We start from the raw sequence: 27,896 nt of genomic DNA on the forward strand, positions 1-27,896 counted from the left end.
CATTTTCAGGATAGAACTGAAAATAGTCAAAAAAAAACCTATGAAAGCAGTAACTTGACTGCTCCGGGAGAAATATAACTGGAGCAGACATGAAAGTTTTCGAAAATAAAAAATTTATGAAAGATGAAATAACCAAATGAAAGAAATAGCTGCCAGGCTTTTTTTCAAAAAAAAAATTAATTTTAGGGGGAATGATATAAAACACCAACGCAGTGAGTGAAAATAAAGTAAAAAAATAGGAGGAACATCCGTCGAAAGACCCCCTAAGAATGTGAAAAAGGAAGGAAAACGCATTTAGGTAGTACGTGGATGCACAAATTAAGGAAAATAATATAGTGGTAGGAAATTCCGTTGTAAATAAGTAAAACAAGAAATTTTACATTCAGCACAGCATTCGTCATACAGAACTCTTAAAACTTCACACTCAGTGCTACTTTGCTCCGTCATCACATTCGTTTAAGCAGGAAAATTATTATCCATTAAAATTCCAGGAACATAACAATCGATCAATCCGGATCCAGCCAACCACCTCCTATCAACGATTCCTGACACTCTTATGAAGATTATCGGACTTACGAGCAGAAAAAAAATCCAACAAACAACTGGTTCTTCATGATATTGAGCTGTTGGTGATTTAGATTTCAACAGAACGTGGAATGTTCAAAAAAAGGTGGATTTCGAGGAAATTTCAATGCCTAAAAGCGACAACTATCAAAATCGCAGTGCATAGGGAAATCCTGGAAATCTGATTTCGAAATTTAACAAATTCTATACAAATTTTGGTAGCATATAACGGTAGAAGTGAGCAGTGATGGTCCAGATTTGCTTCTGCATCAAAATAAATATGTGCACAAATTAAAAATATCCATGGCTTCTGGATTACACGAAAAGTTTTTAGCAAATTAACCGAACGGAAAATTCAAGCAAGAAACATTGACCAATACTTTATCGGAGCTCGAACAATAACTAGCTAGGAAATTAACAACTAATTTTCGAAAAAAATAAATGAATTATAACCTCAGAGATAAAATTTGAACTGGTTGAGTGATAATCGATTGCCGATCTCGCGAGAGATTCGTCGATATCGGGTCTACGGGAGAAATCGTTGAGGTTAAGGCGAGCGCCTGTTTACACTGAGGAAGATCCGGAAGACGGTGCTATCCAAGCAGCGCCTCCTCATTGAATGGAGTGGTTTTGATTCTGCTTAGATATCTTTATTGCTTCGATAAATCCTGTTATTTTCACCAGTATTTAAATAGCTGTACTACTCCAGAAATCAGGAAAAGATCGAGCAACTAGACGGAAGTTGATATCGTGATGATATCGTGAAAGCACCAGTTGCTCGAAAATCAACATCACAATCAGTTGTTCGTATAACCAAAGATCGAAACACCAAATGAAAATTCCAGAAATTTACGAAAATAGAATACAAAAGAAGACAAAATTAAAGGAAAAATTAATTAATTACAAAATGAGAGGAACAGAAAATCAGGCAAAACAGGAATTATTTTTTCTGCCGTAAGAGCAGTTTAAAGCAAAGTGAAAAACTTTAGAGAAGTGGATTTTTTTTAATTAAAAATCCACTGTGATTGCAGTTAATCTCTGGAATTCAAATAAATAATTTTTATGCTACAGAAAGTGTTCTAGAAAGAAGCCAGTTGTCTGCTTACTACGTACTTAGATACAATAAAGTTCTCTTCTCATTTTTGTTTCTAGATAGAATTTAGGGAATATTTAACCATTTAGCGGACACAATAGACAATATCCCGGAAAAAAAGAGGGAACGAAACATTCAGAAATAGCAAAATTGAAGAAAAAAAAAACGAAAATTTGTCTATGCGAGATATTTAGTGTTTGTAAGACATCTAGAAACTCATCTAATAAAAAATTATTAATTATGAAGGAGTTTTGGTCTACTTAATAATTTACAGAGATAATAGGGATTCATTTATGTAGAAAGTGCACATTGATAGAAGTACACATTTTCAACATGGTAATATTATGTGGATTTATTTTCAATTTTTTTTTTCCGAAGGAACAGTACGCTGTAGAGTTTGTCCTTGACAGTGAACTGTCTAGTAGTTGTCGAGTAACGAGCGTTGGGAAAAATGATTTGACGAAATACCCCACAACATGTCAAACATATGTATGCAATTCGGCGAATTCATCGCTGAAAAGTTCAGTTGACGCATATGTCCTCGCGCTGTCTGTCAACCTCCGCCTGCCTCACCGTTCCACACCACACATATTCTTCCGCAAAAAAATGTGGATTCCCGGCACTTTTCAAAGGGACCAACATTATTTCCAAGTAAATTTTGTAAGTTTCTCTTCTTTGATGACTATTAATATTGATGAATAGAGAAACATCGAGGTTAGTGCTACTTGTAGCCAATCAGCTTTCTATTGAGTTCGAATGTCTTCCTTGAAAAAAAAAACCTCCCAAACTCTATAAATCCATGATGTTACAGCAGTCCCTTAATATTTTTCAATTTAACGCGTCAGCGACAACGTAGTCTCCACATGTGGACAACACTTTTTTTCCGCTCAGGACCTTGTAGTCCAGATGTGGACAAAACTTGTCTTTTTTTTTGTTTGATTTGGCTATATTTGCACTCTTTTGTCATTTTTTTTCGAATGATTAAATCAGGCTTAAGCGAAGCTATATACTGCGTAAAATTCTTTTACTTCTTGAATTTTAATGATAATTGCAAAAATATGTGGGCTGCAGTAGCGCGCGGAAAAAAGGCCCCGGTCCCTTATGGCTAATTTTTTCCAAAATGCGATCGTCATCGACGTATTGAATAAAAATTATGTGATTTGAGAAACAAGGATGCATTTGAAAACTAATATTTTCCACATATATACTCTATGACGCAATTTTATTTTTAGTATCTTATTAAATGAATAAAACAATTTCTGTTCAATTACGTTATATGTTATATTATATAAGTAGTTTCTATTTTTATTTCTTACACTAATACACTACTCCTTACAACCCTCCGTTGAAAAAATAGTATGCTAATCTTAGCCTGAAGTTGGTCAGGATCCAGAAAGGTCTGTTGATCCTTTATCAGAGACCAGTCAATCGTCGTAGTCTTCTTAGGGAATTTCAGGATTTGGCTCTTCTTGCACTTTTTTTCAGGATTTTTATTTTTATTTTGGCAAAGCGGTAACAAGAGCAATATTTAGGTTTCCTAAATTGCTTTAAAAGCATTCTAGAAAAATGAATTAAACAACAGCAGCTCAAGCAAATCAATTAAAGGCTACGTAAACAACAACAGCAGCTCATAGATCAGAGAATGGCTGAGAGTCAGATTCAAAAGTCTTTTCAGGTAAGATTTAGAGACCTAAAAGAGGTAGAGTGGATGTAAATGGTCTAAACAAAGAATCTAAACGAATGTTGTCTAACGAAAATTAAAAAATAGCAGTATTTCTGGAAAAAAAAATTGGGTAAATATCTTCAATTACCATTTGTGCTTGTACACGTTATTCTTTGAATAAGAAAATTACTGCGAATAGAAGATATGACGATAGTCTTCGTCAGGATTTACAGACTTTTCCATAGTGATGTCTTTCACCAGCGGAATATCATGTCGAATCATATCGATGGCGAGATCCAAGAGGTAGTCGATGCACTCTGTCCTAAAAGCAAAAAAAATCGATAACTATGGATTTATTTTTTAAGAAAAATTATTTTCCTAAAGTGGGCGAAGAGACGTACATAATTTTAGCTTTTTCCCATGTTAAACCCCAAACAAAAAGTCCATGATTACGGACTAGAACAGCACAGGAACGTTGATGAGTCTTCAAGCACTCTTCCAGAGCTGGCTGAAAAAATGTAATATTCCTTCCAGGGACTTTGTGGGATCGAGGAATTTCTTTACCGTAAGTTCATTCTCTCTAGGTTGATTTTCAATAATTGGAATCGTTAAGGTGTCCTCATAGTTGAGATTCTTTCCAGTGAATGGATCATAAACTCCTGGAAGAAGCGTTATCATGCAATTTCCTATCCGGAAGATTCATATAAAACTTGCAGTTGTAAGAAAAAGACGTATTTAAAAAGATCGTTTTTTCGAAAACTGCAGGAAATAACGTCAATTGTTTGAAATATGTAGACGACTAACCTTTTATGTACTCTTGATGTGAAATTTCGAATACATCTTTACATTTTAACAATTGTGTCATAAGATTTGCGGCTTTTCCATGGGTGTGTATAACGCATTTTGATCCTAGAATTATGCTATGATGGTTTATTTTCTTGGATGAGAACATTTTAAACCACATTTTCCGGTACCTGTTTGTTTCATTATCAACGAGAAAAGTACAGAACACGAAGATACGTCCACTTTCGCCTGTATAGGCCGCTGTACTTGTATTTTACTCCGTAAATCGTAGACGAATATATCTGACCTACAATAGTGCACATAAAACGGTTAAAATCTGAGGAGCCTATAATGTCCCTCAAGCGCATTCAACCGGACTAACGCGACGCGTCGGCGGGAGCGATACGAGACTTCTCATTGCGTGCCACCCCCGCACACGCGCCGCTTCCCTCAATAGCCTATCCAATCGTTTGGTTTGATCAGACTACTCTAGGAACCTCATCGACTTTTGTCCGCTCGTTCGCAGACGCGACGCGTGTGCAAAACTAAAGGGTTGCAAGATGCTTTGTAGTAAATTCGAACACGCAAGCCGGCTTCCCACACAGTTTTCCAGGAAGATTAACGGCGTAACACCGCGAATCTGACGTGGTAAGGGAATTCACGGCAGAAGCTAGAGTTGTAGATTGCGGGATCAGGGGATATTGCGCTTATCTCTCCCTAATCGTACCTCAAAACGGCGTGGGAACCGATTTAGTTCCCACGAGGAACGTTAGATCGCTCTTCTTTGTATACATTCTGGCCCTCCAGCAACCTGTTCATTGGTTTCATTTGAATTTGCAGCCGAGAAGAACACACTAGCTTTCGACCGCTGCGCAGCTGAATGCGGCGCGTTTACGAAAGTAGAGCGCTGCAACTGAAATCGTCATGATAGACGGAGTACTCCACGTCAATTTTTCCTACGATTAGGGAGAGATGAGCGGAACCAGCCGTGATCCAGGAATCTACGACTCCGTATAGAGTTTCTCCATCGGAAATCCATACCACGTCAGATTCATGAGGTGATCCCTTGAAGAGAAGTTGGGTGTGAACATGCTCATACTCGTGCCCTTCCCCATCAACCCTATCTTTCTGTGGATAGATCCAAAAAATCGTCCATTTCTTGCTGTATTACTTACATCTATTTCCTGTGAAATTAGATTGAAAAAAGTGGATTCCTTTCTTCATGCTACGGAAACAAAAAAAAATCAAGTTTTTGAAAATTGCACATATAGTTGATTTTTTTCAATATGAGATTCCTAGGAATTTTTTCTGTATTTTCTGCGGTATAGCAAGGAAATAATCACACTACTTATGATATAGGGACGAAAAGATATGCAATTAAATTTTGCGTGTTAAAATTGTTGTTTTTTTTTTTCAAGGAAACTTCGACAGGAACGTAAACAAAGTGACCGGTTTCTATCCTCCCTGCAATCAGTTCTGTGGGAATTTGTGCCATTGTGCTGTTCATTATTCTTCCACTCAACCTTCATTACGAAAAATAAGGAACTTTACGAGTTCAGCGCACAAAAAAAAATAACTTTTGCCTTCATTATCAAGGAAATAATCAAAATGATCAAGAACTACTCGGCTTAAACCTACTTTTTTTATTTTTTATTTTTTCAAGGCTATTTTTTCGGGCACATAATGACTATTATTTGTGTATATTTTCAATTTGGTTTTTTTTAACAACATCACCTTTTTTCTTTATTTAAACTAAATACTTCCAAAACTTTCATAATGTCTTAGACTGCACTCACTGTGCTCCGGTCTCCACTCACATCGCGAAAAAATTCGAGGGGTGATGAAGAAAAAAAAGGGTGGGCGTGCTCGTGTACATCCAACATACAGGTTTTTTGTTCAAATACATTCACTTGAGTTGTCTCCATGATCACGGGAATAAGAAATCCAGAAAATCGAGACATTATATGATGAACTTACGTTTTCAATCTTTCCTTCTGCAGTGCTGATGGTGAAATAAACAGTTTATCCTTAGCGATACAACCTAGAGCTCCTCCAGTTCCTTTCATCCATCCATTTTCGTAGAATTGACCCATTAATTGAACAAATGTCTGCAGATCAATAGCCTGAAGCAAACATACGGAAACTAAAACAAAGAAATTTTCAACCTCCTAAAAAAATACAGCTGTTCTCCTCAAACTGACCTCCTCATCATGTGTATGCGGGAAATCTTCCGGAGACATTTCCACAAAGTTGACATCCTCAAGAAAATTTGTCATTGCTGGAGAATATCCTCACTCTGCCTTTTTTACCGTAGTTGAAAATAGTTAGAACTGATTACATAGGGTTGTAGGCCGGTCAAGTAGCATCAGCCAGGTATCCGCAAAAGGACAACTGTGTCAATATACTATCAATCAATAATGGCTGGATAATAGAGGAAAAGGGGAAACGATGACAGTGTGATTAACACAATAGGTGGTTAGAAAGGCGGTGCATGCTAATTCTAGATTAGAAAAGCATGAAAATTTCACATTAAAATGCATGAAGGTGTTAGCAGAGCATATCAAAAATTAGGAGAAGAAATGACATCTCGCTGATCGATTTGCATTTATCCAGGAATTCTGGTTGCTAGAAAGCACAATTTATTAGGAAGCAAGCATCAATTTGTGACAAATAAACATAGGATTTTTTTTGAGTTGTTGAGCATCTACTAGATTATGTAACAAAAGCAAAAGAAAGAGTAAGTAGTAAACGTTGAAGAAATGAAGGTAGGAGAAAGAAATACTGCGAATTACGAAGGCAGACAAGTAAGTAATTAGACTTTAAAAAAATAAAAAAAGAAAGAAAAAACCAACTAAAATTCTAAACTATACTAAAAATAGTGCTAGGAAATGTGGAGGTTGAGAACACAATCTTACACTATGCAGCTTAAGGAAAATGCCGAAAAAAATAGTTACAAAAAGGAGGCGCAGAGCCGATCTTATACATAGTTATCCAGACTTTGAGATCCAAGCTGGGAAGCAGTGGAGAAGAATCGGCGACAGAGATTAGAGCATCGATCGGTTAACAGGGACATTCCATTTTGTTCATTGCTCTCATCGGGGCAAATATTGAACGGACAATAATAGATGCGTAAAAAAATCCACGATGGTCACCATATACAGAAGTGATGGATTATTATCGGCATAAAAATTGAACATTATTTTTCGCAAATCGTGTGAAACAACAATTTTGCAGTTATGGATCATCCAAGTTATCAGGGTACGGATTCTGGAGCATTTCTTAAAAACAAATAAGCAAAAATTCAGTAATACTATTTTTTGGCACGCAAGAATGTGGAGTGCTCTTTTTTTGAGGAATATGGTGTAGAGGCCAAGAAGTGAATTATTACCGGAAAAAATGTTACCTCACTGAAAACATGCATAAATTATTGATTTTTTATTAAAAAAAAGGAAAGAAACGACTAATATTATTTTACTAATTTACTGATTAACACTTGGAAAAGAAAAAAGAAGAAAACAGAGAAAAATGATCTGGACGAAAGGTTCTCGGAAGGAATGTGAGAAAAATCGCTCGCTGCGATTCTCTTATCGAACCACCAAGGCGGCCTTGGGTCAGAGATCGCTTGACCTGTTCGAAGTGACGTAACATATGTTGGATTCTTGCGAGTTCCTTGCACCTCTCAGCCATAAAAACGAAAAAAAAAAGAAGTATAAACAGAGATCGAAACTAGGTAAAAGAAAAGTGTTGTGAATCTTTTGTGTTTTCCGGAAAAACAGAGGGACAAACGGATAGAAATAGATTTGTTCATCTATTTCAAACAGATTATATTCCTATTTTTATGAGTACATGTTTTTTATTGGTATTACTTGTTTTGTTTACTGTAGTTTCCCTATCAGCAAACACACAATTCTTGCTAAATCTCATTTACACTCGGTTTTTCTATCTTGTTAAGTATGCTTCACTTTTTTTGATTCTCATATTTCGTATATTTGTTTTTTTTTCTACAGTGTTTATGATGCTTGGAGAAGTAGTATACATAATAAATCTAGTAAAGAGGATCTTTTTTGTGTGGAACTCAAATTTTTCTCTACTTTCCATCAAATTCATATATTTACAAGTTGTTTTGCTGTTTTTTTTTTACTGACAGTCACATACATTTAGATGTTCATGAAAGGCTAATGATTTCTATTTGTACAAATAGACAACTTTACAACTTTAAATTCTATAGAAGAAAAAAAAAATTTAAATTTTGCTGGTTCTGTAACAAAGAAGGGGAAGGATTGCTTCTTTTATCTCATTCGTTTTCAACTTTCACTATACTTCGGGACCACATAACAGAAAGCGTTTTTCACTTCGACTTCCTTCCTTTTATCCGTCTTCGCAACCCATTTGCCTCTATCGTTACATCGGATCATCTGAAGGTGAATAATTAGGTGCGGCTGATGTTAATATGAGGAAAATTTCCCTCCACTGTCTTACCCTACTCGCTGATCCTGCACCAATCGTTATCGGATTCCCATTCTTGTTTGCTGCCAGAACGACCTATACGGATTTCGATTATGGATTTTTTGCAAATAAAAATTATCATTATTCACACACTCACATAATCAGTTGGTGTTGTTGATTTGCAGGTTAGAAGCTTGTGCCAACCATCTTCCAGCTTGTAATGGCGAACATTTTGTTCGTAAGGCTTGAAACACTGCAAAATGCTTTTTTTTTAGCAGCTATACAAAAACCTCCACATATTCCATTTTATTAAAAACTTGCATCCATTCCTCTGAACGTTCCTCCATCGCCTTTGCATTCTTCGAGATAACAAACTTTTTTGCAATCGTATTTGTCTCAAAATAATTAAGTTTTTCTTATAAGCCATCCAAGAATCCAGTCTAATAATTCAATCCATGAACCTACACCATTGATGGCGGTGCCTGTTGTATGCTTCATCGACCATCCATTCATGATCAGCTTGCCGTACGAATCTCCCTTGCTTCATAGGTTCAAATACTTTTTCAAATAGTTGCGGGTCTGTTGTTTTCTGGACTATCCATGGATTATCTTCGATACCTACATGAAAAAAAAATGAATACTCAGCTAGACTGGCAATATTGAGAATAGTGTTTTTCGGCCGTTAGAAATAGAATAATCATTTTTAAACGAAAAAAAAATAATTTGTAGGGAGGGAAATTGTCTGAGATCGTATCCTGCCTTCCCTGATCAGATTTGAGAGAAAACAATAGGTTCTACACGATGGAAATCAACTATATATCCTGGACTACTGGAAAATAGTTTTGTATTAGATGTAATTGTAGGATATCCCCTATAAGACCTCATATTTCTTTAATATAGGCTAAGCTTATCAAATAAATATTCCTTTAACTCACCACATGCGACCGACGAGAGGCCAAGAACAACAAGCAGGACCCGCATGACTGCTGTTTAGACTGCTACCTCTTCCGTCCACCTTTATAGAAACCATGGGCCTATGAAAGGTGAATCAGTTTTGCTATTGTACAGCTAATTATTTTGTCTGGAAAATTCCTAACGTCAAGTGATTAGCGCAAAATTACCAGTAATGTTTTGAACAAATCGTAATGATTGAATTCTTTGAATTCGTTCCGCTTTCCTTCTGGACAAAGTGGACAATAAAATTGAAAATAAAAAGAGAAATAAGAAAAGAAAGACTGTAGTTTTATAACTCATAAAAATATACAGTAATGAATGAAGAAATTTCACAAGAAATCCAAAAGAAGTAATTGGGCTCTTTTAATCAGATGATGTCAGTAAATAGCAAATAAAATGAAGGGATGAATTTTTTTGCTGAACCCACTTTTTTGTGATTACCTGGATCTTTTCTCTTCTCTGTGTTTTTAGCAGGTAACCCATTGGGAAAAAGATAATATTCATGGGACCCGCCTTCCGAGCCACCAATCAATAAGTCGTTTCTGCCACTCATATCCTGTCATTTTCACCTAACTCTTTTTACCAATTGAGGAAGATACAGTTTTGAGCAATGTGAATTCTAGTTACCTCGTCTTACCGTAATTCACCCGTATTTACGAGTCAGTTATAATGTGCGTTGCGTTAACAACGAAAACGTGCTCATCCTTACTGACATGACCTATCCAGGTAGTCAAACATGACTCACTCCGTAATTCATTGCATATTAGGAAAACGGGCAGTGCCATACCTTATTACATTGCATGAAATTCGCGAGGTTTTTTCTGGAACCCTGTCTGTGAGAGTTCTCCGTACAACGTCTACCTCAGCATCTTTAACTCACCTCTTTCATAAATAGACCAGGATACAATTCTGCTTAAGATGAGTCCTAGTGACCTCATGCCGCCTTAATTAAACCGTATTTATGCGTCACGTATAATGTATAATGTGTGATGTTTGAACTATGGAAATAAGCTCTATTTGGCGCATTTTCTACCCGTTCTACCATTTTCAAATGATACATTTGTTCAACAGAAGAAGTAGGATTTCTGCGTAAGATGACTCCTAGCAACCTCCTCTTACCGTAATTCACTCGTTTTTAGGCGTCAATTTCCCTACATTTCACATAACTCCTCTTGTTTCTTTTTTACGGTTACAAATTTGAGATTACTTAACATTAAAAGGATAAATGATAAAGTGTCTGGCGTCAATCAATCCGCTTCGGATTCGTCCCCACGTTCACTTCAACTCTGAATCGTTTGAGGTTTTGAGGTAACTGACCTATACAATGAATTCGGAGGCTAGCCGATGTGTCAAGCGAGTGTCTTGATCCTTCCAGACAAGTCTGGTACCAGTTTGTCGACCCCGAAGGGATGAAAGGCTTGGTGAGCAGCAGGGCGGATTAGAATATGGGATCGATCGTGCAGGCAGCGGGACCTCTTACCTACCACACTACACCCGCTCCCTTACCTTACATTATAATACAAAAATTATAATTTTATTCTCATCTGATGGTGATAAAAACACTTATATGAAATTTCCCTTTAAAAACAGGAAACATCCCACCAAGATTACGAGAGGAAAATCGCAGTCACTGTTTGCGAATTCCGGAAAAAGTTAGTAGATTGTTGCGATTATTGATCGACACCAGGATCTTTTCCAGCGCTCCAGTGATACTGCATATGATCTGTGATAGGTAGACATAGTGAGCTATTTTGGCAGCTATGAGGACGTACCCCCTCAGGATACATTCCATCGCTAATTGCTTAGGCAGGGCAAGGTCGAAAATCCACAGGATACTCCTTTTCTGCCGCCAAATCACACCAGTTGACCCCTAACTGATGATGTTTCAATTTTCGGGAAAAGTCTGGAAACCTCAAGATCGAACACAATTCAACATGAATAATTCTTTGTCCCAAGGTCATCTCCCAGCAACCAATTCATCGCTTTGTGAACGGCGTCGATCTCTGAAACCTTCACGACCATCCGAAACATTCATCGGAGCTGCTTTCTGGCTACAATTCCCTTCCTATCCGATAATTTGATATCAGTCCTCCATGTTTACGGAATTCCAATGAACCCGCTGACTCTGGTTACACTTCTAATCGGCTGGAAAAGTACGTTTGTTGTAATTCCACTACAAACGCTTATAATAATGTCAAACAATTTTTTTCAGCGAAATTTCCCAAGCAAGAAAATAAAAAACACATTGCGGATTTCCCATATTATTAAATTACGAAATGAAATTCCAAATCTTCCATAAAATTCAATATTAACGTAAAGCATAAAGTAAAGAACAATGTGTTTCCCTTATATCACTAGTGTTTTTCAATTCAAACCTCCTATTATTCAAAACTTTTCCAGTTTGATTAAAAATGAATTGTAAAACATTTAAAGCTGGTTTTTTTTTCTTTGTACAACATTGAATATTACTTGTTTTTAAAGTGCCTTGTAGTTTAATTGCTTTTTAGTTTTACATCAGAACATTTAAAAATTTGTTTACCAATGACTTTTTTGTAGCAATATTCGCGCTGAAATGTCATCAGTGCAATGGTTGGCTTGGAAGTTATCCGTTGAGGTGAGAAATGCAGGAAGTTGTTTCTCAAGTGAAATTAGTGACAGAAAATACTGTTCGAAGAGCAACAAATAGGAAAAGACAACTAAAAAAAACAGAAATTACAATAAATTTAGGTTTACCCAAGCAAGCACTTGTGAAAATCGGAACAATCAGTGTGAGACCAATCAAGTGAAAGATTTTCTTCTAACTCCAGCACTTTTAACGCGATTAATGTGAAAATTTTTCATTGTTTAGTACTGTGTGAGAATTCTGGATACTATGACTCCTGGCGTTGAATATGTGACCTTCAAAAGTGATTGTTTCTATCAAACAACTCTACAAGTAAACCCAACAAACTTGTCCTATGTACAAGGTAGAACATGCTTTCCTTTCCAGGATGGTTCAGCTCCAGTGAAAAGGTGAAATATTGTTACTTAGATGTAAATTTACAGAAAACATAGTTGATTCTCAGGTGGTTCTACTGCTTCTGTAACGACAGGGATTACTGTAATTCTTCTGGAACAATGACGATTCTCCTCATTCCAGTGATATCGTTACTGAAATATTTTTGGATTTGAATATTTTCTTTGTGGTTGTACAGTTGGCACTAGCGAGTTTTATTGATTAAAAAAAATGAATTCGTTAATAAATCTTGATTTTTCAGACATGTGTAAATGAAATGAATGCTACATTGTTGATGAAAAAGGAAACGTATTAGAATCCTGCTTTGAACAACATTACAGCAATATGTTGAACATAAAAATAAATAAAATGATGAGTTTCATAAGTGACAAAAGAGCCAAAGTTACGTCCGACAACACAGTGCCATGATGGGCAATATTTCCTGTCGAATTCGGTTTTGATGTAGGAAGCGATATCCTAGAAAGAACAAGGGAGTTAAATCATGGACTTGTATAAAAAGTGATGTAGGTTTTTGTTTAAAAAGAGAAAAAAATTGGTCTAGAAATTTTTTCTGTTACCTTCTCCAACTGGAATCGCTCGATAGCGCAATGGGCTAGGGCGATCGCTTCCTGCTGCATTTCTTCGCACATATCCGTGCTTTTAACCACAACTAATTTCGATGGAGCACATTTTTCCAGGCACGGCCTCGAACGCTAAAATTTACTGGATCTATGCACAGATAAGTACAACAAAGTGTGAATTAAAAAAAAACAGATTTTTTTGGTATTTTTTTTGTCATCCTGAAGTCGCTAAATGATTGCGTAAGGATTGCAGGATAGTTCTAGAGCGGTGAGCAGTTTATTTATAGGAAAATAAGAATTAAAACCAAAGCTCGACTTGTCATTTCCTAAAAGAAAAAAGGAAACTTTTTAATTTTAGCATAGTTAAAATTCAGATTCTAATTTAATTTTTTAATTTAAGGTCTAGAATTGTGTGGTTGACAGTGATCTACTGCAAAAACAATTCCCCACAAATGTTTAGAAAAGGAGGACAAGATTTTTGCAGAAATTTCCAGCGCGAAGTGCTAGAACAAAATGTCATCAGCAGTGTCTCTTAAGCTCTACATTTGCAGGAAAATTCTTCCAATCAATCTGACAGTGGTATGAAAACGAACAAATGGAGAGGTCATTGGTATGTCGTATCTATCTGTATGCTTGTATGTAGTGTCTACAATTTATGGATCTACAGCCTGCCGGAATACTTAATCTCCTAATTGAAGCAGAATATCCCCTCTCGAGAACAGTTCTCCTGCTTTGGAATTTCGACGTTCTGAGCGTAACTACAATTTTAGGGTCCCAAAATCCGCGCATCTATGTAAATCAGACCTCCTCCTGGATCCCTATACCTTCCACGAGTACATCGCTTGATTGAGTCATTTCTCACGGCAACGTTCAGCTCTACAATGTAAATGTGTGATTTAAACACTTGTTGAAACATGTTAGCGATAGAGAACAAAAAGAAACTGGAGAATAGTGAAAAGAAAAAAATGAAACAGTTCGTAGGTACAGTAATTGAAAAAAAAAATGAGTTTCAGAAAACTATTGCGTGAAGTACGGTACATATATATTGGAAAATCATGATGATATCCTAGTATGAGACTTGAAATTCACAGTAACAAATAGTATAGATTTAACCATGTCATTTTTTTTGGGGAAAAAGCATGGTTTAAGAAAGGAAGCTCCTGAGATAAGCTATCAAGCTGTAATAATACGTCGGAGTGAATGAACTGTGCGCAGGCGCTAAGTGCTTCTCAGCGGCGATCTCCACTTATCAACATTTTCGACAATATCTCATAGACTTCAGGAGGATCTGTATGTAAACCAATCCACAATTTGACAATACAATCGATCTAGTCAAAGTAGAAATGCATTTTTTTCAAAATATATATAGATAGTATAGAAGTTTCGAAAAATATGGTAACCAGCCGATTTTATTCTTCTCTGCACTTCCTCTATTTGGTTTTAACTAAATACATGGTAAAATAACAAATAAAAGAATCCCTTAAGGTGTAGAGAGATTCTCTGTTGCAGCGATTTGTTCTGAGAATCCAGAATAGAAAAGTAAGGGTACTATCCGGGAACGTGTAACTGAGATTTTGAACAAAATCCAGAGAGGAATCACAGCTATATGTAAGTAATGATTTCTAACGTGAATCTAAAGTAAAATAAAAAAGTTGGTTGTGGTCATAGGTTTTTATTTCGTACATGTTATTCGGGGTGGGAGTAGCGCATTCGGTAGAAGGTTCCTGTGTGACTGCACTATCAATCGGTGGTTCGAAACCGCCCTAGTCCCATGCAAAAGTTGTCATCCTTCCGGAGCCAATAAAGTGGTACCTCAATACTCCTGTGAGGATGAAATCACTCAACTAACACATCGAGTAGCCTCCTCAAGTCACTGTATAGGCTAGTCACACTTTCGTAAATCTCAAACGATCCTGAATTGAAATTAACGGATTCGCACATCACAAGCGGGTTAATTAATAACTGACACTTTATTATTTATACATTTTTGAACATTTTTTTAACGGATTTGTTACACTTGATGGATACACTTTTACTGTCTAAAACACTGAACATTAGGATCATCACTCAATATTATAATCAGTACTAATATATCCTTACAAGGGACCTGTTCAGATGTCTTTTTCCAGGAAAACTTTCTCTTATTGTTTCAATAATACTCAGGGAATATTCTCCCTGAAAATCACAAAGAAAAAAATCTTACCCTGAAGAATCGGAAATATCTGCTAGTTGTCATGCGCATACTATCCCATGCGCACTGAGGAAAGTATTCAGTGAGATACATAGCGTGAAACACCAACTCACTCCAGAAACACTCATTTATCCAGAGATTAAATAGTACTGGAACTATGCATTTAACGCTACACAAATCGTTATATGTTTTATTGTTGTTGCAAATCAGTTCGCAATTCAATTTCAACGTACTGAATGAATCCATAGAATTTTTGAGCGAACGTGTTTCAGGAGAGTTACTATTTCTCGTATAGCTGAATAAGAACACTTGATAGGATTTTATCCACGAAAATGTATGTGTCACAGAGTATGGAAAAAAGTAGGACATTTGATTGAAAGTATCTGCTACATTTCAATTTTTTTTGTTGTTTATTTTCACTAGGATAATTTATTTTGCAGTTTGATGACAGCTGACAACTGACACTTGATAGATTATATTTTTGGTATTTTTTTGGTAAGCTTTCCCAGACAGGGTAGTATATCAGAACTCCTGCTCCAGATAAAAATATACTATTTTTTGTAGCTTACACTAATGAGTATGCATAATACCTAACGAATTTAGGAGTAATCCTTGATTGTATTGGAGTATGAAGTGGATGACCTAGATATTTATATAGCACTAATTATAAAGTCATTTTTATAGTAATAATTGCTTATATCGGCATGAATTTTCATTTAATCAAATACCTGAAATATTTGGGATAGACCGAGTTGGGAATTACAAGTTATCGCCCCCCCCCCCCCCGATCAGATATTGGAATTTCTGGATTTTTTTGTTGCATGCATCGTTCCTTCTGTTATCTATTCCGTAGGTTACACTGCCAACCACTAACTACATACTGGAGTGATACTAGAAATAACACGGATTCGGACAATTGCTCCTGATGGAAGGGTTGTCCATACATTCGTTGATAAGAGCTGAATCCGTCAATTTTTTTTTCTCCAAAAGATTTCCTTTCCGGGTAAAGTGATTGAAGGGTTTCCGAGATTGTTATCGAGAATACTCCCGTATATGATAAGGCTACCCCCTTATTCCATGAGCAGAGTAGTTTAAGTTGTTGATTTCTACCATTCAGATATGTTTTCTCTCCTAATTGTTGCTATTTTTCACCAACTTGTTTTCCCACTAACCAGAACTTGTACTAATTTTGGAAAAAGAATGTTTTGAGCACGACATTCACGTTTGAAGTGCATTTTTTGAGTTATGTAGGAAGCAATCCATCATTGCACAAGGAAAACCCTAAAATTTGCATGGACTGCCAACAGCGGCAAACAATTCTTTATTCACGTCATTTTGTAAATGAACGTATCATTTCAGAACTTCGCACGGATTTCAATGCAAACATTTTGCAAGCGTTATTAAATATTTCGCATTGAAAAGTCCAATAGAGTATGTCTAGAAAAGCCTAAAAAACGGACGTATCCAAACATTGGGGCGGTGTAGCACAATCCTTAAGAGGTTTCGCTGTGGGTGCATGGACGGAGGTTCGAATCTGCCCAGGTGGTCACCAAGCCTTTCATCCTTCCGAGGTCAATAAATTGGTACCAGACTTGTCTGCAAGGATAAAAACACTGACTTGAGACATCAGCTGGCTACCGCAAGTCATTGTCGGGGCTTGACGTTTGAGGTTCGTAAACCTCAAACGATTCTGAATTGAAGTGAACGTGGGAGGCGGAATTCCGAAGCGGATTGATTAACGCCAAAAATTTTATCATTTATCCTTTATCCAAACTTTCTGCCTACAACAACTTTTCGTTTATTATTTATACAATATCTAGCGAAAAAGGTGAATGAGTAGTTATGGTTCCTTTTGTAAAAAATGGGATTGCTTTGCATTTCTGAAACAATATTGAGTTTATCCGAGAAGAAAATTAACCCAATCTCATAAAAAACATTTTTCAAACCTTACTTGATCATCTGGAAAACATTGCTCTTTTTCCGAATATACAATTTGTTGCAATAGTTAAGTGGACAGTTGCTCGCGCAGTTTTTGAAACATTTTTTCAACAAAAAATAGGAAATGTATTTGATTTGAGTCACAGATCCCCGAATTTTTTTTCTGAGAAACATTTTCCTGAGCAGTAGATAGATTTTGAGAAACAGCGAGTTGATTTTTCTTCTACATGGCATCTCCCGACATTTTTACAAAGAAAAATCTCAAGAAGCTTCTATTCTAACTGGTTCTCTGAACAATGGAATGAATCGAGTCTTTTCTTAGCTACAACATGTTTACAAAGATATTTTTTCAACTTTCTTCAATTAATTATTATAATAACGATTTTAGTCTCCACACCGTTCCTGCATACTTGGTTCATACTAGCCCGAAACGAATAATGAACTTCAATTACAGCGACATCATGATTTATCCAAGCGAAGCACAGGTTCTCAAAAAAATATTATTTTTAACATTTTTCTGAGCCTATCAGCAAAGTTGGGATATTGTCTGAGTTATCTGAGGGTAAACTGGAAAGGTAACTCTGCTATATTCCACCTGTGTGTCAAGGTCTCCAGCTTCTTAAAATGCTGAATTTAAATTTCCTTCACAAAGACTAGTAAATGCTTTATTTATGGATGTATTCTAGTATGCTGCTAATCGATTCAAGATCCTAGTCATTGGAAGAGGAGGATCCGGTAGATCCTCTTTATTAAGGCGATTCAAGCAAAATATATTTCACAATCCAAAAGAGGAAATCTCTCATCCGGAAATCACTGTAGTTGTTCGCGCTATTCACGGATCTATAGTTAAGGCTGATTTGCAAATTATAGGTAAATTTGCGTTTTTGCAAATTTGTTATCGAGAAAAACCTTAATTCGTAGCAAATTTGTAGAATTATCGAGTTTCGCATGCAACGAGGATGTGTCAGGTCCGGCAAAAGTGCACATGGTGAGTGACAGGTGCATTCCCATTAACTTCTCCTCCTAGTCAATGTATGTACAGAATATTTAAGTGTTAAGGCGAAAAATTTCATGGATGTGAATGGGGTACTTCTTGTGTACGACACAACGAATGTGAAGACATTCCAGGAACTTTGTGACACATTACCGACACTACAACGAATGGTAAATGAACATTGAAGAGAAAAAAAATTGAATAGCTAACTTTTACGTCACGTTTTACTTTTTTACGTTTTATTTCATTTCTTTTTAAACAGATTGAAAAAGAAAAATTAGAAACGCTTTCTTCTAGAAGTAAATTCTAGTCCTTTTACTGAATTCTACTGAGGATTTTTCCAAAAAAAAAGTAAAAGAAAACGAGTGTAGGAGAACTTGCACTTGAATCCGGCACTATTCATCTAAATTATATTTGATTCCCATTGCTCAAAATTAAACTTTAAAAAAGTGCACAGACAATTTAACAAAAAATAAACAAAAATCTTAGCGAAAGAGATGTATTTACTACTTAGCGACAGGAATAGTTTAATATTTCAGCAAAATGTTCCTTGAGTCCTCCTTTTTTGTTTCGTCCATTGGAATTAAGTACATAACACAATATAAATGAATTTTGAATTTTATGATTGGATGAATTTCTGCTTCAATCATTTCTATTGAAAAAAAAGATAGCAAGATAGACAAATGATAGATGGATAGAGAAGCTCATTTCTTTTTATGCTCCCCCAGAACCAAATATTTGTAGAACAAATGTGCCAGTTTGAGTGTAAATCCTTTTTAATCCTTTATAATGTTTCATTTTGTGCTGGATATCATCCTTGTAATACTCTACGCTTCGTTTCGATAACATTTTTGACCTTCTCTAACATCGCTTAATTTCCTGGTTTTTAAGGTGAAATATTGAAAGTAATATGATGTGAGGATTGTCAAAGGATTCCCTTGCGCCTAATCTCTCTTTAAAAAGTTTAGCTTTCATGAAGTGAAATGGATGTTATTTTTTTAATGAATTTTGGGAAAGCTAAAAAATATTTTCGTTCTAAAACGGTTAGAGAAATCGTGCGTTTCATCGTACTTTTTTTTCTAGATCGCTCCCAATGTGGATATATTTCTTGTGGGAACAAAAGCAGATTTGAACGATCAACGTATGGTTTCATTTGATGACGCTGAAAAAAAATCCCAAGAGCTTGGATTCTCGTTATTCGAAACAAGGTAATTTCCTAACAATATCTTCAGAAATTTTATAAGGTTTTAAATTACTACTACTTCTTTTCCTCAACTCTATGTGATTTTATGAGAATCATAAAATCTTGACAGCGCTGTGACAGGAGTCAACTGCGAAGAGCTGCTAATTGAAGTGTTAGATAAGGTTGCAGAGAGGAGAGCTGAAATTCAGGAACGTCTCACCGGAAAAATTGAGGTTTGTGCACTAGAAAAATCTTTAACATGATTTCTTGATGAGCAAAACATGGCAGAAATCAATTCCTCACTTCTATCCTCCACAAAAATATCCTCTTCTAAAAAATGTTGCATTCCTTTTCTTCTGTGCCCGTTCGAAAACGTTAATTTTCCCAAAGGAGTAGACCGATGCGAAACCTGAAAACATCACTAGACAGAAGCAAACATGAGATGTTTGCAAGATGTGATGATAAACGATCACTGCCAGGATCGTGTGCATCCACAAATTTTTCAAATCACAGCTCTAATGTTGTTTTTTTTTTAACAAAATCGTTCAACATAACTTTTTATTCATTTCATCGACTTTTCTTCATCAGGTGGTTGACACGAACGAAACCGAACCACCTCGGCGAAGTCTGTTCTGTTGGCTTCCCTATTTCCTGACGAGGAAAACGATGACCTCCACGTAGATCAAATGATTTCTTTTCTCTTTTTATCTCCGAACGTTTTCTTCCATGTCGATTTCTATTTGTTCATGATTTTTAACATTTTAAATTATAGTGCATAGTGGACCTTTCACTTTAAGTCTCATCTAACATATTTTCATTTTGTGTTGCAATCAAAATAAACGTACTTTTCATTTTGCTGTTTATTTTATTTCCTGTCCCAACAAAGCAGTTTCACAACTTTTACATTTTTGGACAGAGTGAGAAACTCTCGAAAAAAAACATTTTTAAAGATATTGTTCTCATTTTTGGCTATGAAACGTATGCGTTAATATCTACACAGGTTTTATCATGTAAGGCTTCTATTTTCTTGGGTATGAATTAGGAGTAATTCCGCCCGTAAAAATAGCCACATTTAGAATTCAGTTGGTCCCACACTTTTAAAAATGGAACCATTGTCTAAGAAGTGGTGAAAAAAGGTGGGAGAAAAGTCCATGAATACAAATGGAATTACGTACCATCTCTTTGGAGGAATTACGTAGCATATCTCTGGAGGTTAAGAGTGCATTTCGCAAATGAAGTTTTAAAAAATTCACGAGGCAAAGAATGAACAAAAAGACTTCAAATCCCGGGATATTCTTCTGGAAACAGCTACATGTCCCGCTTTTGTCTCACCAAATGTCAGAGTCTTTTCGTTAGTTTGTATATAGCAAGAAGTATAGCGTGCTGTAATCGTCCATTCCCCATCAGCTGATTTCACTCACTTTCACTCACTTTCACTCGTCACCTGAAATCGTCTTGTTGGCTGTTTCTCGTTTCAAACTGAGCGCTTCAGCAAGTTTCACGTCAGCGGACAACTCGTAATTCTTCTGAGAACCGCATTACCCCTGGGGTTATATCCATGCATCGTGTCTCACATGTGTTCATACGCTACCAGTCGGATACGGATGCAGATAATCCAAATATGGAATTCCTTATTCGTTATTCAACCTCGGCTCCCATTTACGTGATGATCATTTGTCCTCGTATGCATAGAAATTCTTCGACGGGAATCGACGTAGGAGGTAGGATTCCCACGGCGTTAATTGTTCTGCGTCAGGCACTCGTCACTAAGGCAGACAGACATCTTTTGAGCTTCACCAAAAACATCTTCCTTCTCTGAAGATTTTTTTTCCAATTAGATTAGATCAGAGATGAAGTAGAGTACCATTCTGAAACGTGGGGAGTGTTTAATATTTCATTTTGCCAATGACAATATTTCTGAAAATTTTTGAATGGATATTTTTTATATAGCCATCGTAGCTTCTATAACGAGTGGAAAACATTCACATTTTGCAATCTCCATGCAAAAGTTCCTTTCACTACAATTTCCACAGATTAACTCGGTAGTTAATTCTTCTCATTTAAAGCTCATTCAAAAGCCAAACAATTATTTTTAAAGCTAACTAAAGTCAGAAAAGTTTGTTGTCTTGTTACAGAGTTCGTAGCGCACCAAAACTCCTAGTTTCATATAAATAAAACTTTATTTTTTGAGTAATGATCCAGGAAGCTCCTCGAAAAGGAAACTTGACACGAGTTCCTATATGTAACCTCACAGACATCCCTAACACCTCCTTCGTTTGCTAGGCATATAATCGCACTTTTTCTCACTTTTCTTCATTACATTCATTTTCTTCTCATTTTCATTCATTCATTTTGTCCTAAGTAGACTCCAAATTCTTATTATAAAACCTTAGCTAAAGCTTTTATCGTGCTATCAACAAATCTCAGAAATACCAAAGAATATTTACAAAAAAGTGAAACGGTAGAAGCTTTGAATAGTGCCGCACTATCCTCGTTAATTACTGGGTCCTTCCTTAAAATTATTCCTCAGAAACGAAGTTCGAGCAGTCTTCAAACGTTTTACATGATTATTAAACTTGATAGATCCGTAGTTCCCATTTTCTTACGCATAGATCAACGAGATCACTTGGATTAAGGTATGGAAGAGTGCTCTTGCCCACCATCATTTGGACATACCCGGCATGATTTATCGTTTCGTGCTGAAAATGTGCAAAACAGCTCCTGGAATATCCACATCTTTGAAGTTTGCTGCTATCACTTGGAACGGCTCGGCCAGCCACTCAGAAACGCAAAAGTGCACACTCTTGAAATTCTCTCGAAAAGTTTACGAAAATTTCAAACGTTGTCTTAGTGATGTCGCTACGGAATAACCCAGAAAATTTCGCGATTGTTTGTCAAAGAATTATGTTCTCCTTCGCTTTTTTTTCGAATCGTGGGCGTAAATTCTTCACCATGGGACCTGTTAGCGAATTTCGAGGTTTCTCATCGTGAAAACAACGCGACTAATTCCACAAAGCTGGCCGTGAGAAATCCATTTCGCGGCTCTAACAACACATACACACATACACAAAGCTGTGAACCAAAACACTTTACAATCCGACACAAATTTCCGGATTCGTGTCTCATTTCCGGTTTCTAGGAAGTGTTCAATTGTAATTATTTTATGCAAACTTACCATATATAACTTTTACCTTCGTAAAGGAGTAAAAAGAATAAAATAACGATAAATACTTATTTCTACTGATAGTTTTCTATTCGTTATTTGTGACCGGGTGAGTAGAAAAAATTTTGCAGAAGCATCTATTTTTCTGTGCAGGAAAAGCAATTACTCATTAAATATACTCGAATAGCTAGCTGTGCGTAGGAATTTCCTGGCTCGTATTCCATCCGATACGGATAATTGCGTTATCTCAAAGCTGTTGTTGTATTCGACTAATTAGTGTTTTTGGCGTATTAGATTTTAAGGCAAATCCTACTACTATTCAATACATTTTGTGCGCCTTTCAAAAAATAATATTTTCATATGTTTTTTTTCCCCATAGCGATTTATTTCCGCTGAACTAATGTGTTTCGCGATAAGAGAAATGAAATCATTAGAAAAAAGTCATTATTTTTCGTAACTCTTCTTCTATATCTAATCTATTAGAAATTTACAGAATTATAGGAGTGGATTTTTGGGAAGTAACAAGAATTGCGTTGTAGAGCAAATCGACTACGTACAAAATCAGATTTATTTAGTTGCATAAAGTTGCACAGCTGCTGCTTGAAAAGCTTTAGTTATCGTCAGAGAAATTCTCTGTTCACTTTGTGGAATACGAGAAAAAGTCCCCCTCTACCACTTTCCTTCTCCGCTAATCTGCAAATTCAATGATCATGCAAATCTCAGCTGTGCAACATTGCCTAAAAGAAAAATCTATGAAAAGAATTCCCAGCGTGTTTTGGATGCGGCGATACCGTAGTATATTAAATCCATGAACGCCAGATAAAGCATATGGATACCTAACATCAAGCTTACGATCTTCTTTATACGAAATAAAAAGCTTTTTTCACGTCCTCAACTACATAGCTGCAACTCATAAATGAGGCGGAGTTGAGTGAACGGGTGCCGCTGAACAATCCTTCCTTTTTTGCTCAACTAAGCCGCTCTCAACTTGTTCACTCATGCTTAAATCCGGTGTCTATGTGAAATATATTGCTCGAACGACATTCGTATAGAGTTATCCAGCCGGGATAAAGGTTACAGTAGTGTTTTTTAATCGGGTAAGAGCTGCAGAACTTTGCCAGGAAAATTGCCTCTTGCATAGGAAAGCGACCAGCCAAAGAAGTTCCGATGCAAGGCGGAATAGATGAGAAGAACCGCTCGCCTTCCTAATTTCATGATCCAATGCTTCAGAAATTAAAATTTTTCACTTTCTGCTAGAATCCATAAAATTATGATACTGAAAAACCAACTTTTTTTTGAATTATACTTCTGGCAACGTGTAGATGACTTTTGCAAATACGAAATCACAAATTAAACACATGTGCTCTTGGAAATCCATAAAAAATTCCTCCACTCCAAAAAGAGTATTACGAATGTGTAGTAGATCTATAGCGGTTTGTACTATATTAGAAAGTTAGTGGATTTTCGGGATAATTTGTGGATTCAGCACTTACTACAGCTTCTGTTCTACAGACTTCACTACAGACGTGTCGCATTCATTCTACTGCTAAGATATGCACGCTTAGCTTAGCCATTCCTTCCAGGAATTTCGTACATTTTTCATGTTATGTTGGGAATTTGCATTGTATTCCTGCGCCCTTCCCAACTTATCAACGCGGACAAGTGTAAATAAAGTTCTGTAATTTGAGTAACTAAGTGCTTACTAAATCCTGGATTCCCTGGATCTGGTGTCAACTGAAGTGATCATCTACTTAAAGTGTCTATATACTAGCTGTTACGGTAGGCCATACAAATTGCATTAAATGATTTCTATGCTTTGAAAATTTGTAGGGAAAGGAGACAGAGAATGAATCCTGAAAGTATAATAAAGCACGTCACAGACATTTAACAGAAGAATAAGTCTTAAATGCCGTTATTTTCGGCGTTTAGCACTATTTTTTGCTCATTAAATTAGTTCCAGACCTCCCTGATAATTTCAGCCTAAAAACACAGTTAAATCAATCAGTTAAAACCATTAAAAGTTTCTCTTTTGACAAAATTAAATTTTTAAACGAAAAGGTGGTTGTAGTTCTTTTGCAGTGGTTTCGGAAATCGCTGGATAACATCGCTTTGATTCCTTGGATACAATCAGAAAAAAAAGAAAATAGAATAAACAATTGAAATAATTAATCAGTAATTTCTATTTATACCTGCAACGAAGTAGAACTCTTCGTGAGTACTCGTTACTCTTTAAAAATGCATTTTCCGATGTGATCGCTGATCCACGGAGTAATGTACCTTGACAATGGAGCTTTCATGACAAATTCTTCTTCATTACCTCAATTTGGAACCAATAGAGGCCCGGAGTCCATTATTCAGCCACTTGTTTTCTCCCCACCGCACTACTTTCGCGTATACCACTACTATTTCTTACTTGCAGTGTTCCTGAATCTGCTGGTCTCAAAAAGAAATACTTTCCCACTGAACTGTTTTCTTATAGTTGTACAATTCAATTAACTGTCTTACACTTTAAGATTTTCAAGCACATTCCTGGAATTCGCAAAGAATAAACTTTTTATAAACGTTGAAGCAGTAGCGTTTATTCATTTTCTTCGCTAGAATTTGCGTCAGTTCCGGATGAATGAATGAGGGAGAGCGAAGATTTGCAAGTCTGAGTCACAATTTTCGTAAGTGATTTAAAAAAAGTGGAATAATAGAAGTTGGACATGTCCAGAATTGTAGCAACCATTACTTTTGCCGGCGTCTGTGAACTTATTTGGTTTGGAATTTTTTTCTATTTTTATCCAAAAACCGAACAAAGAAGGATACGAGAAATGTGTATTTGTACTTGTACATATTTGAGTACCCATGGCAACAAATCGTACAATAGTCCACATTGCAAAGGAAACTGATATGTTCATTCATAAAAGCTGCAGCTCCTTGTTTTGTTCAGTATTCATACCAAATTATTTATCAGTTTACGCCTCGCTTTGCCTGGTTGCTGCATTTTATAGATATTTTACTGCAATTTTCTTCCTATACAGATATTTTTAGGATTTGAACAAAACTTTAGCATTTAATAAAAACCAATGCTGATTTATTAGAGTAACTTCCGTCGTTTTTTTTTCTTTTTTCTCTGCAGGAAAATATTTCTTCTTGACCAACATGTTTTTGTCGACCCAGTCACAAGTGTCAATTTCAGTTGGGCAACTTCTATTTTGTGGATAGTTTGTGGATCTTTGACGCGTCACTGAAGTATCGTGTGTGTGTATGTGTGTGAAATTGGATTTATCTAACAAACAATGTATAATTCTAACATTTTCCCCCGTTTCACACCTTCAACATGAATATGGAAAAGAAAATTTATTTGTTTATTCCTGATATAAATACAGTCTAGTTTTGTAATGCTTTTTTTTATGGCAATGATGCCATCTTAATCGTTTTCGAAATCTATTTAGAGACACAGAAACTTCCTCTTTTTCTTAGACTGTAAACTTTCATCTTCATTTTTTTCTAAAATGTAAAATCATAGTGTTATCAATTCTTTTTTATTAAATGTTTATATATTATTATTTACATTTTTGTATTATTATTTATAGTTAAAAATCTAAAAAAGAAGATATCCATTGCACAATTAGAAAGAAAACTGCACGATGAAGTTTTGCAATTGCATGCAGTTTTCTCAAAATATGAACGAGTCTCCGTTGAAGTGAAACTGTTGCGGCAAATTACAGTGTTTAATTTTTATCTATAAAAAATCCTTTAAGTACCGCCGGTCGTAAATTTTGTTTTTTTTTTGTGGACAATATTACCAACATGTCTTACATGTCGATGTAATGAATATTTTTATAGAATTGGTCTCATAGTTGATTCACATTTCTTCCACCTGTTCTCCATCACATCAAGGATTTTTAATCGTCATAGGCCTAGCGGGTAAGACCTACACATAGTGAGGAATGATGAGCATAATTAGATGAGATTTTTGTCAACACAAAATGCCTCTTATCCTCAGGAATCATCCTTATTTTCATAAATTGGAGCACTGGAACACTTCGATGCTGAAATCTAAAGTGTAGTGGTGAATTTCAACACCATGATCATTAAGTATCCTTACTTTGTTTGATTGAGTTGTTGTCAAAATTTAACCCCGAAAATTGTTGCCAAAGGTATTTTTGAAAAAATTGCAGTTGTTTAACGTGGTTAATTTCTAAAGCAACATCGTCAGATCACACAAATCCTTGGATTTTTGTTCTCTTTATCATTCTTTGTGGAGATAGTTTGTCTAGAATCCATCTTAATGCTTAAAAAAATCTTCATCGCATATTTTTTGTGTTCCATTCTTCCTTCGTGACTTCTTATTTCTTATTCTTGGTGGGATAACAAATACGAATATTACAAGTTGCTTGAAATTTCATAATAACATAAAATAAAAACCTCAAATACAAACAGATTCACATCTACAAAGTCTGAAAATTATTTTTCAGCAGAGACTAAAAAATGTCCTTTACGCAAAGAATCTTTCTCGGATCTCCGAGTCCACCTTAATCCCCAGAGTGGTGCGAACAAACATCACGTTCATTTCGACGCATCGCTTACGTGAATGCGCTCTTTCTGTTTCACAGATGAAACCATTTGTTTTGTTTTTTGTTTTCAAAACACTCATGTCAGTTACAGATTAGAACGAAAAGATGTTGCTTATTTTTTAAAACGTAAACATCATATAATTCCACGACTCTTATTTCGGTTATTTCAGAAAAAAATCACAACTATGTTTTCCCTCACAATTGTTATCTTCATTAATCAATAAACACGTTGGTAGAAATCCCTACGATTGGAGACTTCTTCTCTTAACTCATCGAACCAATTCTCTTAAAAATGCAGTGAAAGTTCTGTTTATTACCTCGTATTTTTGTCACTCGGCTGGCGATAACTTTATTTTCGGCGTCTCTGTGAACATATTCCAGTATACTTGCCTTGAAACTAGTTTATCCCTAAAAAAAAAGAACACATCAAATAACTAGAAATTATACGCGATACAGCGACAGCTTGAGGCCACGCAATAAATTTTAGGAACATGATGTCACAAAAATCTTTCTATTCTATTTAAAACTATTCTTTTAATGTTTTTCAAGATTTTTCTCATTCTATATTTATTTTCTAGAACTTTTTATATACATAACAAATTTATTGTAACACTTTATATTAGATGAAGTAAAAAGCTCTGAGCGTTTTTTTTTGCCTTAATTCTGTGATGAAACTAACATGGTTAGGAAAACAAAGGTTTAGATAAACTATGTACCGTTTTGTGTTGTTTATTGTTGTTTTTTTTTACATTTTAGTGGGAATTTCATGATTCCGCAATTGAAGAA

The 27,896-nt window shown here is 35.8% G+C and overlaps 6 protein-coding genes across 6 annotated transcripts; 2 read left to right on the forward strand and 4 right to left on the reverse strand.

Annotated features, from left to right (window-relative positions):
• Positions 1-3,506: 3,506 nt before the first annotated feature.
• Positions 3,507-6,379, reverse strand: RB195_025795 (uncharacterized protein; the record flags this gene model as incomplete). The annotated part of the gene is made up of 7 exons (XM_064214090.1): positions 3,507-3,642; positions 3,722-3,828; positions 3,885-3,979; positions 4,125-4,229; positions 4,295-4,410; positions 6,081-6,226; positions 6,305-6,379. The coding sequence occupies 7 exons, from the start codon at positions 6,377-6,379 to the stop codon at positions 3,507-3,509; spliced, it is 780 nt and encodes a 259-aa protein (XP_064069971.1).
• A 2,028-nt stretch (positions 6,380-8,407) lies between these two features.
• On the reverse strand, positions 8,408-9,530 carry RB195_025796 (uncharacterized protein; the record flags this gene model as incomplete). Its single annotated transcript, XM_064214091.1, has 6 exons — positions 8,408-8,518; positions 8,583-8,645; positions 8,707-8,802; positions 8,871-8,944; positions 9,015-9,167; positions 9,485-9,530. 6 exons carry the CDS (start codon positions 9,528-9,530, stop codon positions 8,408-8,410), a joined length of 543 nt encoding a protein of 180 aa, XP_064069972.1.
• Positions 9,531-10,256: 726 nt separating this feature from the next.
• RB195_025797 (uncharacterized protein) lies at positions 10,257-11,538 on the reverse strand (the record flags this gene model as incomplete). The annotated part of the gene is made up of 4 exons (XM_064214092.1): positions 10,257-10,324; positions 10,384-10,446; positions 10,821-10,884; positions 11,476-11,538. The coding sequence occupies 4 exons, from the start codon at positions 11,536-11,538 to the stop codon at positions 10,257-10,259; spliced, it is 258 nt and encodes an 85-aa protein (XP_064069973.1).
• A 75-nt stretch (positions 11,539-11,613) lies between these two features.
• On the forward strand, positions 11,614-12,674 carry RB195_025798 (uncharacterized protein; the record flags this gene model as incomplete). Its single annotated transcript, XM_064214093.1, has 5 exons — positions 11,614-11,656; positions 12,060-12,117; positions 12,231-12,285; positions 12,352-12,515; positions 12,569-12,674. 5 exons carry the CDS (start codon positions 11,614-11,616, stop codon positions 12,672-12,674), a joined length of 426 nt encoding a protein of 141 aa, XP_064069974.1.
• Positions 12,675-12,810: 136 nt separating this feature from the next.
• RB195_025799 (uncharacterized protein) lies at positions 12,811-15,363 on the reverse strand (the record flags this gene model as incomplete). Its single annotated transcript, XM_064214094.1, has 3 exons — positions 12,811-12,975; positions 13,077-13,211; positions 15,283-15,363. 3 exons carry the CDS (start codon positions 15,361-15,363, stop codon positions 12,811-12,813), a joined length of 381 nt encoding a protein of 126 aa, XP_064069975.1.
• Positions 15,364-17,645: 2,282 nt separating this feature from the next.
• RB195_025800 (uncharacterized protein) lies at positions 17,646-20,066 on the forward strand (the record flags this gene model as incomplete). The annotated part of the gene is made up of 7 exons (XM_064214095.1): positions 17,646-17,693; positions 17,895-18,078; positions 18,141-18,196; positions 18,268-18,372; positions 19,286-19,410; positions 19,516-19,618; positions 19,974-20,066. 7 exons carry the CDS (start codon positions 17,646-17,648, stop codon positions 20,064-20,066), a joined length of 714 nt encoding a protein of 237 aa, XP_064069976.1.
• Positions 20,067-27,896: the final 7,830 nt, after the last annotated feature.

The sequence above is a fragment of the Necator americanus genome, chromosome X (genome assembly GCF_031761385.1).
Source record: "Necator americanus strain Aroian chromosome X, whole genome shotgun sequence".
Classification (NCBI taxonomy): Eukaryota; Metazoa; Nematoda; class Chromadorea; order Rhabditida; family Ancylostomatidae; genus Necator; species Necator americanus.